Below are 15,510 nucleotides of genomic sequence, written 5' to 3' on the forward strand. Positions count from 1 at the left end.
TAACAAGCCCTCCAGAGATTATTCTGATGCAGGCTAAAGTTTGGCAACGCCTACTCTAAGCTGAGTGGAATTTGTTGCCATCTTCTTGAAGTATTGGTAAAGTATGGTGGCTAAGAGCGTGTGTTCTAGAATCAGACTGCTCAAATACCAGCTTTATGACTTACAAGCAATGAGACCCTGGGCAAGCCTCATAACCTTTCTGTACTTCACATTCTTCTTGTATGCTTATAATAGTTTCTATTTCATAAGTTATTCTGAGGAATATTTCGAGTACAATATATTTGAAAGTCCTGAGGTGGAAAAGTTCTTGGCATTTGTCAGGAATTTAAAAGAGGCTTCTGTGGTTGAAAAGTAGTTTATAAAGAAAACTGAGATGACGTAAAAGAGGAAGTCCATTATGCAAAGTCTTGTAGGATCTTGGAGAAGGAGGATGGGGTCCTGAGTTCCTTGGAAGAACTGACATTTGCAAGGAGAAGGGGCACTTTTTTTGTTACGAGGCAAAAAGAAAAGCGTACAAAAGCAATTAGGTTTCTAGGCTATCAGTTGGAAGATAAGGGAATTTCTTCTAATAGCTTCTATTTTATGGATTTTGGATTTTTCCCAAGAATGATGAGAAAACATTGAAAAATTTTAGCAGAAGAGTGACATAACCTAATTCATGTTTTAGAAAAAAATCACTGTGGCTGGTGTGTGGAAAATGGAACATATTGCATAGTTTTATCATGTTATTCTTTATGTCTTTTGGATTTATAATAATAGTAGGAAAACTCGAAACACTATAGACGGAACAATTTCCTAATTTCCCTTCCTATGTCTACTCCAATTCCTCTGATTTCCTAACCTTCAAAGACTAGCAGGGTGCATACTCTGAGACATCATTGCAGAGCAGAAATCTGCAATCTTTGTGGGACTGACTTGGAATCCAGGAAGGAAAAAAAAAAGTTTAGATTTCTAACAAGGTGAAAGTGTTTTTTAAAATGCTCCAAGGAAGATTCAGTATGTATGACCAAGCACATCGTGTCAAAATAGTACTGTCATTTTAATCATTAAAGGAGATTAAAATCTTTCTCTTCATGGTGACTTCCGAGTGACATATAAAACAAACTCATACTTGAATCACAATGACTGGAACATTGTCTACATGCACAAATACAAGCTAAGCAAATATTCTAAGTTAACTCAGGTATTTGCGTGTTTTTACATGAAAGAATAGCAAAATTTTCTTCAGTGGTGAATAAAGGGATAATCTTGGGAATTTTAATACAGTGCATTTTATTAACACTGGATTCAGTCAAAGAGAAATTATCAGTATTCATCTAATTAGGCAAGAAATGTATATTTTAACAAAAAATAAAGGATTACCTGGCATAACAGTATTTTGTTTTCCACGTGAAATGCCTAAATTCAACTTAAAATATGCAGGTTTAAGTCTTAAGCTAGATACAGCACTTCACAAAATAATTTACACATTACTGCACTTTAAAGCTCCCTGGGAATTTTGCTCTATGACTCCTATTATCTTGTTTTTCTAAATTTATTAACTAAGACTATAAACCATGGCCCTTGACAAGAAGCACATTCATTTTATACATATGTACATACATCCTGGTCAGTGTTTTAGGTGATGATCAGCCAAGTGTGGCCACAAGAGGAGACGCAAGAGAAGCTCAGGAAAACAGAGTTGCTTATAATAAGTCCCAGGAGCCACGAGGCGTGTCACGCCAGGTAGGGCCGCACGGGAAAGCAGCAGTGTAGGCAGGAGGCAGAAGGGGCAAGAGTTAAGGCCTGAGCCTTTATTTGGGGGCTGGAAGGACGAAATAGGGCAGAGTAACCAGTTTGAGATTGGGAAACTTGAGGAATTCCTTCTGGCGGGGCTTTGGGCTCTGGAAGTGGATTTCTATTGCCTGGTACCTGGCACTGGAACGAATTAGGGCCGGGAAAGTATGGGCTTAATGTGAATAAGCCAAATGGAGGAGCTAGGCCTCGGAATTTGGCTAATTTGCATATCAAAGGCATGTCTGCTATCCCTGACAATTGGCTAGCCCCAGGAAAGGCGAGGTCTTTCCAGCCGGGAAGATTTTTTAAGTTGTCAAAACATCGAAATGTACTGAAAAAATATAAACAGTACACATACGTATGCATATACACACTCACACAAATAGACAATTTTTAATGCCCACTAAAAAATGGAGTTAAAAAATATTTTAAAATTTCACTTGGAGCTTTGTTGTTTAGACATTTTTAAATATCTGTAACTGTGGCCGTCAGCGTGTACTCTTGAAAGAAAGACCCCTTCTTGGTTTTTTTTAATTTCTAAGCCCAGAGCCCTCTTTTTCTCCCAAGCAAGCAACAGGCCTGAAACACTGTTTCAGAAAACACAATGTGCTTCTGTTCCCTGACATTTCCAAAGCTTGTGGCCCAGTCTCCTGTGCCCTGCTGTAAAGAGGGTAGATGGTAAAAAAAGAAAATGGCGTGTCTTTTCCAAGCAATAATTCACAGCTCATTAAGAAGAATAATGTGACATAAAGCCACAAATTCCAGGAACCTGGAACAGTAGTGCCCTACAAATCATTCTACCTAACAGTTGCTAAGAAAGGTAAAAAAAGGGCAAGAAACTACTGGTCTTTTCTTGGTTATTGTCAGCCAGCTCTAAGGAGAACATACCCAACTTTAATAAAAGCATTGCTGTTTCAAAATATAAAGGAAGAATGTATGGGTATTATACATTTAGCCTCTTGGGAAAAAATTGTGGACTGAGTTTTGGGTGTTTTTTTTTTTTAATCCTATGGACCTCCAGAAATTGTAGTAGATTCTTCTGTGAATTTGAAACTTTGATTTGATTAGCTATGGAAGTTATATGGATAATGAACAATTAGATTTCATCAAGGTAAATAAGTTTAAAGCATGTCCTCACTCTGAAATGCTGCATATTTGTAAAATTTGGATTTGATTTGTAATCAAGCTTTCAAAAAACTCAGAGCATCCACTATTTTTCAAAATATGGGACTGATGTCTTTGGTACTTTGTAGTCTGAGGAAATTAATATCCTTAAGATGTAGCCATTCATACACTTTTATAGATTGTGAAACACAGCATCTAGTCATTTTATCTGGGTAAAAATTGCAGTCCAGGAATATTTTCATAATGTCTGATTTGAGCTAGGTAAGTTGTAGTCCAAGAATATTTTCATATTATGGTTTAGCTTTCTGTATTATTTTTAAAGTCATAATGTGAATTTTTATTTAGTGTAATCATTTCAGTAGTGCAAAATAGTCATCATCTGTTAAATGCTCTACAAACTTGATACACATAGAGTTGGAGCAAGAATAAATCAATGCTCTCAATTTTTTTAGTTTCACAAAACCTTAACTATTTGTGTTCCTTTGATATTGATAAGAATGGTGGAAAATGTAAACTGATGCTTGAAGCTATAGGCCAGTAAGGATACCTTCTGATATTTGTCATGGACCTTTTTATGGTATAGCAAATACTGTGTAATCATGTAATAAAATCAGAAGAAGCCAAAATGGAAATGAGTTAGAGGGAAGTCTATTCCTGCCTGAAATATTTACATATAAAAATACTTGGGTTTAGCTGAAAAGTATGGATGAAACATTAAAGCAATTTAAGGGGATGATACACATGTTGAATTGATGGGTTAGAATTGTAAAGTTCATTCTGAACACTTGTGAAGGGAAAGATGTTATTGCTTAAAAATCATACACCAAGGAAAATTGTGGGGAACAATAGGAAAAGCCGAATTAAAAAGAAAAAGAAAAAGACCATGAAGATTTGAAAGGAATTAATTTAAAAAAAAACAGATTAACAGAGGTATCATAGTCATAAAAATTCAGAGGTTAAAGTCTATTAATAATCTCTAACCTTCTCATTTGCTGGGTTAGGAAAAGGAGGGCCAGTGAGCAAAGAAGCATAAAAGTTGAATGTGCTAAATCAAACTTTTTCACGTGAGTTCTTAAACTCATGTATTTTTCCATCTTGAAGAAATAGTTTGTATCCATTTTTAATTTTCTGTTTAATCTTTCTCTCCCCTCAAGTTCTGATTTTGCCTAAAAAAAAAAAAGTAATATACTAGTAATCCTTATTTTCGTGACTGTTCTCTTCATTTCGATACTCCCATGAGTTTACCATTTCTTTGTCTTCAATTTCAACGCTCTTCAAAATTGTATCCACCGTAATAGCTCCCACTCTGTTTCACCAAGTTTCTTCAACTTGTTGGCTTCAGTAGCTGTTTTCTTAAAGGCCAGTTGTGTCCTCTTAAATTTTCAAATCTATAGACTTTCTTCATAAATTTGTCCCTATTTAAAGAAGAGAGTCATGTTCTTTCCAACATGACCTTTAGTGTTATAAATAGAGATAAAATATTGGTCTGAATCCCAGATATCTTGGTGCAACCACCTATGCAGTGTATGTCCTCACAGACTTAGGGCCACTCTGAGGCAATATCTGAATAGGCAGTTAAATAAGGGTAAGTAGGACAGGACATTTGTTGATCACATCCAGGCCTTATTCTCTCTTGACCTCATCTTATGTTAGTATCCCTACCTTCTCCAGTTAACATTGGTTTCATAAATTCCCTCTAACAACCGGGATTGTTTTGGCCTCAGGATATTTGCACTTGCTCTCCTCTCAGTTTATTTATTTTTTTTATTTTTTTTAACGTTTATTTATTTTTGAGACAAAGAGAGACAGAGCATGAACGGGGGAGGGGCAGAGAGAGGGAGACACAGAATCTGAAACAGGCTCCAGGCTCTGAGCGGTCAGCACAGAGCCCGACACGGGGCTCGAACTCATGGACCGCGAGATCATGACCTGAGCCGAAGTCGGCCGCTTAACCGACTGAGCCACCCAGGCGCCCCATCTCTCCTCTCAGTTTAGATCACCCTTTCTTAGCATGACTGGCTTCCGCATTCAGGACTCAGCTCAGTCATCTCCTCTTCAGAGAGGCCTTCCTTGACCACCCTATTTAATGTTGTCCTTCCCCCAAACTTTCCAGTGCCTGTTATCATTATATTCTACCTTATTTCCTTTTTAAAAAAAAAATATTTATTTTTGAGAGAGAAAGAGAGAGAGAGACAGAGCGTGAGCAGGGGAGGGCAGAGAGAGAGGGAGACACAGAATCCGAAGCAGGCTCCAAGCTCTGAGCTGTCAGTACAGAGCACGACACAAGGTTCAAACCCATGAACAGTGAGATCATGACCTGGGCCAAAGTCAGACACTTAATCGACTGAGCCACCCAGGTACCCCTACCTTATTTTCTTTAGATCACATATCACCATCTAAAATTAGCATTTATTTTCTTATTTATTGTCTTTCCCCATGACAATATGAATGAAAGTTGCATGAAAACAGGGTCATTCTCTGCCCTTTTCTCTGTTGTACTTCTGACTCCAAGAACTGCCGCATAGTCAATACAAAGTAAACACACACTAGATGAATGATCAAATCATGGAGGTAGTGACATGTTATAAAGGACCAAACCTCCAACTAAGAAGTAAATCTTTTTTTCCCTTAAAGAAATCTTTCTTCTTTTTCTTTCTTTCTTTCTTTCTTTCTTTCTTTCTTTCTTTCTTTCTTTCTTTCTTTTAAAGAAATCTTTAATATAGTAATACTTTAGGCATTAGCAAGAAGTTGGGAAAGGAATTTTGGAGATTACAAGCCTTCCTGGTGCTCCTTAAACCATACTAATTAAGTAGCAACCCGCTCTGTGAGCGCTGAGGCCCTACTTCCTTCCTTCCCCCAAAACTTAAAATCTTAAACACAGCTCTGTTACTAATGCCTATAGTCAAGGCAGATGTTTTTGGCTAAAAATACTTTGTTAATTAGCAAAATATTTCTCCCTAACTCTGGATATCACCTCTATGGCATAGACAAACATACATCCCCTCCAAAACATTTAGATACTATATTTAGATACTATAGTATATTAATTGAATGCATTTATATATAGTACTGTAATACTATTAAAAATGCTAAATTTTAAATTTCTGTCATTTCCAGAAATCAAAGAATTAGTATAGGAAACTCAGTTTTTACATACTCTTCAGAGAAAGATGTTTTTTTGAATTGTTAATTAAGGTTTCTTGACATTGGAGTTGGACATTGGAATTTCAATTGTAAACTAAGACCATGTCATTGTGCAGCCATATTTGCATTATACATGGCTGATATTTGCCAGTAAATTAATTAAGAGAAGCTATGTCATATCATTTTTTTATCTTTATATTTGTGGAGATAGATGTTAAATAAAAACATTGGTTGAATAAATGACTACTACTTTCCTAGCCTAAAATTATAGATGGTCATTTGAGCAAATGAAATGAAGCTTATTATATCATAAATTAGGATAATAATAATTTCAAGTTCCACATTTTAGGAAAGGCGTAGTATTTAATAAGGAGAAAACTTTTAATTAAGAGAACTTTGGACAGGAACAGAGTTTATTACCCCTCTTTCCAGCACCCAAGGAACATGCCAGAATTCAAGAAATGGCACTTTATAATCCAGACATCTGCCCAATGACAGGCAACGGGGGAATCAAGAATGAGTGATCACAGTGGTAGGTACATGGCTAGTTGTTGGCACCTGCTCCAGAAACATAACAATGGGAAGGAAAATGAATTAAACCTTTCAAGGTGCTATAATGTTTGAGAGCTTGGCCAGTCTCACTGGGTGTGTTTTCCCCCGCTCTACTATTATTATTATTGTCTTCTACCTTTTGAGCCCTACAGGCCCTCTGTTAGCACCACTTCCTAGCCCAAGATGTTATAAGTCCATCCATTCCTAGAAGTATCTGTCTACATCCTATCCAGAAGTATCTTTTCTATTCCTGAGCTGCAGTTCTCATACTCCACTGTATTAGCTGCTGGGCCTTCTGTAGCTCTGGCTACAACATTCTGAATCCCTCCAGTCTCTATCTAATACCTTGGCTAAGTCTCTCCTAACCACCTTCCCAGCTCTCAATGTGATGAAATATTTTGACATACTATGTATTTTATTTACAGTGCTACTCTTGTGCCCTTACTGTCACACACACTCAGACTTTGTCTTTGTCCTGTGTTTGCTGTTTATTATTTTAAGCCAAACTACTTAGTTCTATTCATCCAAACTATTAATGAACACTTCCGGCCCTATGGCCTATAAACTTCATTTAATTTAATCACGTACTCTTATAACCCCTGATATTGCCATTTAAGTCTCTGAGGAATATCTACAAATATTTCTCTTACCTTTCATCACCTTTCTCCTAACGATTGACAATATACTAAATTTGCCTTTTGAAAAAATCTTTCTGAGTACAATTTTAACAATTATCATAATTATGTCATAAAATAGATCACTTTCACAGGCAATTTTACGTATTTTATTTTGAGGGTACTAAGTATACAGTTTTTCTAAAGTCAAAAATTAGAAAATATGTATAAGGCAATATTCAGAAATATAGAAATGCTGCATCTCTTTCCAGAACTGAGCATCCTATATCAACACCCAAGATGATTGTGTGGTAATCTCTTGGGATTGGCTTGGGAGCCATGTTATACCTTTAGCCCATGGTGTGAACAATGTGGATTGAATAATTTGACCTTTGTGAAAGAAAAACATATATTGGTCCTTGATTACTCTTTTCATTTAAAAATTTTTTTCTTATTGCTATGTATTTGGGGAGGAAAATAGAAAAAAAAAGAATGGTTTTAAAAAGCAGAACTACCAACGAGAGAACACTGAAACTACTTTTAGTGCACTGTGCACAGTATATCCTTCTAGATCTTTTGCTGTATACGTTTATACTTTTTTCCCCCATAAGAACATAATATTCTGAACATATAATTTTATTTTTCATATTCCCTTTATTTGCCTCTTGTGCAGGGAAATCACAGATCATCTCACAAATCCAGGTTTCCATAACGGCCTAGTTTAGCAAGAATAGATAGATAAATAGATAGGTAGGTAGGTAGATAGATAGATAGATAGATAGTAGAAAGAAAAATAGGAAGGAAGGAAGGAAGGAAGGAAGGAAGGAAGGAAGGAAGGAAGGAAGGAAGGAAAAGAAAGAATGGATAGCCTATGGGGTCTGAATTGATCTGTGACCCCTAACAGTAGGGTAAATCCATATTTGGTATGCGGACCAGCCAAAGCTAGCTGCAAATATCTGCTTCTTCTATCCCTCCCCCTATATTAAAAACATATTTGATTTCAATAGATACTTATTTACAACAGCATTTTCAAAGGTACACTCTATTTTATTGATGAACATAACTTATTTAAATACCCTTAACTATTGGACACTTGTGGGATTTTCCCTTGGGTGTATGAGTGTGTTGTTATAGTCAATTCTGCAGCAAATATTATTGCTAAATCTGTACACATTCTAAGTTTTCCTTTAGGATGTACTTAAAAGTAGAATCAATAGTTTAAAAGCTAGGCTGTTTTTTTTTAAGGTTTTTGATACATATTGCCAGCTAGTCCTTCAGAAGTCCATCACTGAGACCCACTAGCATTGGGTCCACTCGCATTGTTGGAAATTTACTGTATCACCAGATCCTTAGAAATGGTCTTTTTTAAAGTAACTTATAATGTAATAGACCTGTGCTTTCTTAACTACACTGAGCATTCCAAATGATCACCCATGTTTACAGACTTTTTCTTACAGCAAGGTACTCCATGAATCAAGAGGCACAAAACTTTAAACATTTTGTTTGATAGCTTGCTTGCTTGCTTGCTTGTAGGTGTAGGTGGTGAGGAGCAGGGAAAGTCAAGGAAACCAGTAGTGATACCCTAGCCTCAGTCTCCTTCTTAGAACATAGCACTGGAGGGCAACTATTCAAAACTTATTCCTGGTGATCTCGAAGTTTCTAGAAGATGAAGAATAGATCCATCTTACAAAACTTTTAGTAACCTTTTTTGTAGATAATGCATTATCAAAGTTGTTAGGTTGAAGAGGAGTATACTTCCATAGAACCAAATTGTCATTAAAATATTTATCTACAAACTGATTTATCAGCTCTAGTATTTTATTGTATCCTGCTTAATTTTGGACAAGTTCTTTATAGCTTTTATATGCAACCGTGAAAATTAAAAATGCAAAAATTATAAGGTACAATAAACAATATTTTGTGAGTATATCTTTTTCTTCCTTGGTAGATATTAGCTTAAGTGGCTCTGTTAGAAAGGCATATGTTTGAGAGAAAGACGCCTACATGACAGGAGTACTAGGTTATTCTGACATGTTATATGGAGTATGTTATTATTTTGAAAGCCTGAGTTTCAACTAAGCTTTAACTTTTAAAGGCTATGCCATGCCTTTTCTGATGACAGCATATTATGAAAATCATAGGTTGCATTTCTGTGTTTATTTGCCCACAATCCACAGAATAAGAAACATCATAAGGCAGCAAAGCATTAAATAGTTTAAGGGAACCTTACAGATATGCCAGTTCAAGATGTTTAATGGATGCCCAATGGATGATGGTGGTGGTGATGGTAAAGGGTGATAATAATAGGGAGAAGGAAGGGGAGAATAATTTTTGGAGCTCTTATGTGTCTGGCATTCTGCTCAGTGCTTTACTTACATTTTCTCATTTATTAAGTGAGGAAATTAAGTTTCAGAAAGGCTAACAACCCTCCCCAATGAGTCAGCCAAAGATCAAACCCAGATTTCCTGACTCTCAGTGCAGTCTGTTGTCCATTATATAATGCCGGCTGTATTAAAGACATTGTAGACATTTTAATTTCAAAAGTTTTTAAGTTTATAATTACAAATATCATTTCTATTAATGCAGCTAAGTTTTTAAAGAAAAACTGAAGAGCTTTAGCCTTATTTTATCTGTTGCCCATATTCCCTGATAAAAATTGTTATTATTTTAATTTATTAAATTTTTACTTTAGTTATATATATTATCTCTATTCTCTAAGGTAAGAAGGGAAAATAAAATAATCTAATGTTACAAATGAAGAATCTGAGGCTCAGAGTAATTAATTCTTCTAAGGAAGTCAGTTAAGTAACGGCAAAACTGGAAGTCAAGCCCACATCTGTTTGCCCCCAAAACTCTATTTTATTCTATTGTTGTTTATTAAAGAATAGCAACATCAAACAAGCTTGCAAATTATCAATTTGGGGTATTATAGAAGCATATACACTGTTCTGTCTTTTGGCCTATTTAGGTCTCATTTCTCCTTAAACTAATATGAAGGGTAAAATAGTACAGTTTACTATATATTTTTTTAAATTTGGGGGGCACCTAGGTGGCTCAGTTGGTTAAGCTACCGACTTCAGCTCAGGTCATGATCTCTAAGTTTACCAGTTCAATCCTCATGTCGGGGTCTGTGCTGACAGCTCAGAACCTGGAGGCTGCTTTGGATTCTCTCTCTGTGCCCTTTCCCTGCTCATGCTATCTCTCTCTCTCAAAAATAAATTAAAAAAATTTTTTTTAATTTTATACTAGGCCTTTCTCCTCTTAAATGCTTGGAGAAAATGTACATAAAATTAGCATGTGGTCCTGGAGTAGATTTTACTCTAGGATGGAATAAAAAAAAATTGGGCGGGGGGGGGGCAGTTGGGAGGAAAGACCAAGAAATTGAATTAGAAATAAGAGCTTTCCTCAATAGGTCAGTTTTCCAATTCTCACTCTTTAAATGATACATAAAGATATTTCTAATGTTTCTTGATTTTTTTCTTTTGGTTCTGTAATTATGTGTTATTCACTCCTATTATCAGTACGACATTAAGGCAAAAACCATGACTCTAATCCCAAATCAAAATGACCTATAAATAACTCTTCCCATACCTGCAATCAGGCTGCTTCCTTCACATTCTTCCAGGTTTGGGGGGGCCCAGCTGGATAGCCTGCTTCTGGATTCTTCAAACCCCGCTCGACTTCCTACCACATCCCAGTAATCACAGAAGAATCAAGGGTCCTGTCTTTAGTTAGTTGGCCGTGTTAGTCTCCTGACTATTGCCAATGGGAGTAATCAGTAATCACTACTAACACTCCCAATGGGAGTAATCAGCTAATCAGTAATCAGTAATCATCAATCAGCTCACATGCTTCATTGATTCATTGATTGCTTCTTGATCACATTGTCTAGAAAACTAATAATGAGGTTTTTTTTTTCTTTCAAATGAATGCAATCTCCCTTTTCTTTATCCTTTGGAATATAGACATAATGATAAATATGAAATTACATAAAGTGAAATAACTTATTTTTTAATTCAAAACTAATGAAACATCAATCCCTGTTAGAAAATGTAACCGTTATTTTGATAAATCTTATACATCTTTTGAGATAAAGAAAACTTATTTTGAAAGGCCACTGTTAGCAGTGGATGCTGTCATTTTTGCTATTTTTTAAAAGATTCACCCACTCTACTAATTTCTTTTTGAAGGCAGTAGTAAAACATATCAGAGAAGAGTGCTTTTGGAAGCATCTCCCTTTGTTGTATGGCTGCTTTAAAGCAAATTTGTACTTGCAGGATAGTATATTCTCTTAAATAAGCCCCCGATTTTCTGTGAATATTTTCCCCCCATGGCCATGCAAACCGGTGCCTTCTTTGAGTGAAGTGAAATCGTGAGTTTACATAGTTGTGTTACATAGCTGCGTTAGGTTGACCCTGAATAGTAGAGCCCATTCAAGACCATGGTATTTGGAAGTTTTTAAATCCTAAAAATGTGTCCCATAAATGATATGATTTAATTATACTCCAGATGTTTCATCTAAAATACATTTTCTGTCTTTTCCTTTTCACTCTTGTCCTCCCTTTTAATGATCCATCGGCCTACAGTGTCTTTACCTCCAAAATGCAAAGCAGACAAGTGGGCATCTCAGGGAAGAACATGACCAAAAGCACCAGCATCAGCGGAGACATGTGCTCGCTGGAGAAGAACGACGGCAGCCAGTCTGACACCGCAGTGGGTGCCCTGGGCACCGGCGGCAAAAAGCGGCGCTCTAGCATTGGGGCCAAAATGGTAGCTATTGTTGGCCTCTCCAGGAAGAGTCGCAGTGCTTCTCAGCTCAGCCAAACGGGTAGGCATTTTTACGTTCCTTTTGACTTCATGTTTGAGCTGTAATTAAAATACGTATTCTCTTCTCTTGCTCACTTCATCGCAGTAATTAATGGAAGATGACATGTTCCAGAGAGATGGGGCCATTTTAAGCTAGTTGACCTTTCTGCACAGGAAACACTAACTTTGTTTTTTCAGTGACCAATGAACCTGCTTTGAAGTGAACCTTGGCCCCCGTTCTCGAGATGCGTGTACGGTCTTTGCTCCTCAGGGAGGAGTTAAGCTGTGGTGGCGGGATTGCCTGTTGCTGATGCTTCGTAAAGATGATCTGATCTGTGAGATATTTGCTTTCTTTAGGTTCCTCAAGAGGGAACCAGCCAAATTAATTTCCATTGCCAGCAAGTTACCGTCATGAAGATGACACCTCCTATGTTGTGTGAATAATGTAGTTCTTTTATTGCTGACAACCTAACTTCTTTTTCAGTTTGTAAGCAGCATTTACCAGTAGTATCAATTTTCTGACTGCAGTTTTTATTTTCCTGTTAAAACTTCAAGCAGCAATATTCTCCAGCAGCAGGGATGGAGGAATTTTCTGCTGATAGCGAAGATATTCAAAGCCTTGCTACTTGCAAATTCCGTTTCTAAATCACATCTGCAAAAATAAATTAGATACAGCACTCCTACTCCTACTCAGAAAAGCCACAGTTAGCAATTAAGAAATTTGTGAGTCAAAGCAACGTCTTTTCAAATGGTTGTTGATAATTAAACATTAAATCCCTGGTATCTTGGAAATAATAACTTATCTTCCACTTAACAAACAAACAAAAGCGTGTAATATGGTGTTTCTTTTACAGCAAATAAATTATAGGCAAATGGGTGAAATCTCATTTATGTTTGAATTACTAGGGTTCTAATACACAGAAATCAGGACAAAAATCTGCAACATAAAAGAATTTAAGGAGACGTTAATTCCTGGACCCGGCTAACCTTGATTTTATATAACTGTAACAGGGATTCTGGAATCTGAGTCTTATATATATATACTCTTATAATATTGAAATAGTTATTTGATGGTTTTCCTGATATTGTGGTTGTAACTCACTATGTTTAATGTGACAATTGACATAGGAACTTTTCATTTGGTGCTTTAAAATGTTACATTTTAATATAGAAATAATTTATGGACATAGAGATCATACTTTAATTATTTTTAATTTACTTATGTTTATACATAATTAGCTATGTTGTACTAAAATGATAGATGTTGGCCTTTTGACATTGAAATTGAATTTTTTTGTATTTCTCTAGCGGTTAGAACTTCATTGGATTTTTTCCTTAAAATCTACAAACATCTGTAAACCTAAAACTTGTCTAAAAATAAAGCCTGAAGCCTATCAGTTAAAAAATTCAGAACCTGTAAAACACACATTAATAAGATTATAGGAGTTAGAGATTATGTGGTATTAAACTAAATAATCATTTACACTTGTTCAAGGTTTCTTGATAAATATTGACCACTTACTATGAGCCAGGCACACGGAGAGCAAAGATGGTTTTTATCATTGTAAAAATAAATATCATTGTACCAGTGTGGATTTTCAGACAAGACTGCTTACTTACCTTCTAATGAGTAGAAAACTCAGCAAAATGGGACCTTTCTAAAAAATAGTGAAATTATTCTGGATGATATCATACCAATCATTGTAAATAATAATTTGCATTTTAAAGGTATAAGGATCAGTACACATGGCACATGCTAGTTTGTGTGTTCCTTTGCCTGTTGATTGTAAACTCACCTGTAAAGTCAGCATTTCTAAAGTTTACATATGACTTGCTAGGGATTATAACTTAGCAGAAAATACATAGAGATAATAAGAAGACTCAGATTCTATTGCTTACTCTGAGTTATATGTGATAATCAAATATGACCTCTTTAAAAACCTACCCGACATAGCTGACTCGTAGAATGTTCCTCTGACAAAAGAAATTAACACCTCCTGTTCTAACAAGGTTTTTATAAGATAATTTTTTTTTAGTTTATAAGAAAATGCTTTGAGAACTTAAAATCATTTTGTTGGTGTAAGACATCATAGCCAATTTGGCCTCATAAGGGAATCAAGGACTCTGTTTTAGACACGTTGATTTTGAGATGCCTCTTTAGACTTCTAAGCGCAGTTGTTATATGGTAAGTTGGTTATGAGTCTAGAGCCTAGTAGGTCAAGGCTGAGGATGTAATTTAGGAGTGATCAACAGGTAGTACTTAAAGCCATGGCACTGAATAAGATTACTGTAAAGTAACTTGTATCAAGAACAAAACTAAAGAGAGAGCTCTGTGATACTCCAACATTGAGAAAGCAGGAGAGAATTCATCAAAGAAGACTTAAGAAAGAGAAGCCATTAAAAAAAGAGAGAGGGGGGCACCTGGGTGGCTCAATTGGTTAAACCTTCAACTTCAGCTCAGCTCATGATCTCACGGTTTGTGGGTTCAAGCCCCGTGCCAGGCTCTGTGCTGACAGCTCAGAGCCTGGAGCCTACTTTGGATTCTGTGTCTCCCTCTCTCTCTGCCCCTCCCCTACTCATGCTGTGTCTCTCTCTGCCTCTCAGAAATGAATAAACGTAAAAAAGAGAGAGAAAGAAAAGGAAAGGAAAGAATATGGTATCTTGGACACCAAATGAAGGAAACATTTGAGAAGGATTTATCAATGTGTCTGTCAGGTGCTTCTGACGGGTCAAGTAAGAAGAAGACTGAGAATTGACCATTGGATTTGGCAAGATGGGGAATTTGGTAAACCTTGACAAGCCTTGCAGTGGTGGACAAAGCCTTTTGGAGTAGGTTTAAAAAAATGGGAGTTGAGGTAGTGTCAGTAAGAATAATACCATGAATGAAAATAAAAATATCTAATACTTACTGAACACTTTTATGTGCTGGGACTACTCTAAGCACTTTACATGTAAATCATTTAAACCTCACAATAATGTAATGAAGCAGGAATTAATTACTACTCTCCCCATTTTATGATTTTTTGAGAAAACCAAAATGAGCAGAGGGGAATAACTTCCCCCAAGTTTACCTAAGCTGAAAGGGTAGAAGTTGGAATTTGTATCCAGACAGTATGGATCTGGAGATTTCACTTTTTACTCTATCATAGTCTAGACCAGCATTGTCCAATACACTTTTGGCAATGTGGGCAATGTTCTGTATCTCTCCTATCCAATATGATATGTAGCACCAGCCACACGTGACGAGCTTTTGAAATGTGGCTACTGTGATTGAGTAACTGAATTTTTTATTTTTTTTTTCACTTTTAATTTAATTAAATTTAAATAGGCACGTATGACTAGTGACTCCTGAGTTGAAAGTTTCAGATAGTAACAGCTCTTTCCAGGACTGTTGATTAAAAAAAAAATGGAAATATAGAAACAGGACCATAGCTTGGGAGCATTGAAGTCAGAAAGGAGTTTTGTTATTTTAGTGACAGGATACTTGTGGGAA

The 15,510-nt window shown here is 36.1% G+C and overlaps 1 protein-coding gene across 50 annotated transcripts in view; it reads left to right on the plus strand.

The window, feature by feature from the left end:
- The window catches only part of RIMS2 (regulating synaptic membrane exocytosis 2), a 604,627-nt gene that overhangs the window by 501,574 nt on the left and 87,543 nt on the right, over positions 1 to 15,510 (plus strand). For 35 of the 50 annotated variants that reach the window (XM_043601572.1, XM_043601575.1, XM_043601571.1 and 32 more), the window contains one exon: positions 11,798 to 12,039. The exons of the other annotated variants lie outside the window; for them this stretch is intronic. In XM_043601572.1, coding sequence (XP_043457507.1) covers positions 11,798 to 12,039 — 242 coding nt within the window. The remainder of the gene's footprint in view (positions 1 to 11,797; positions 12,040 to 15,510) is intronic. 50 annotated transcript variants of the gene reach the window in all.

The sequence above is a fragment of the Prionailurus bengalensis genome, chromosome F2 (assembly GCF_016509475.1).
Source record: "Prionailurus bengalensis isolate Pbe53 chromosome F2, Fcat_Pben_1.1_paternal_pri, whole genome shotgun sequence".
NCBI classification, from domain to species: domain Eukaryota; kingdom Metazoa; phylum Chordata; class Mammalia; order Carnivora; family Felidae; genus Prionailurus; species Prionailurus bengalensis.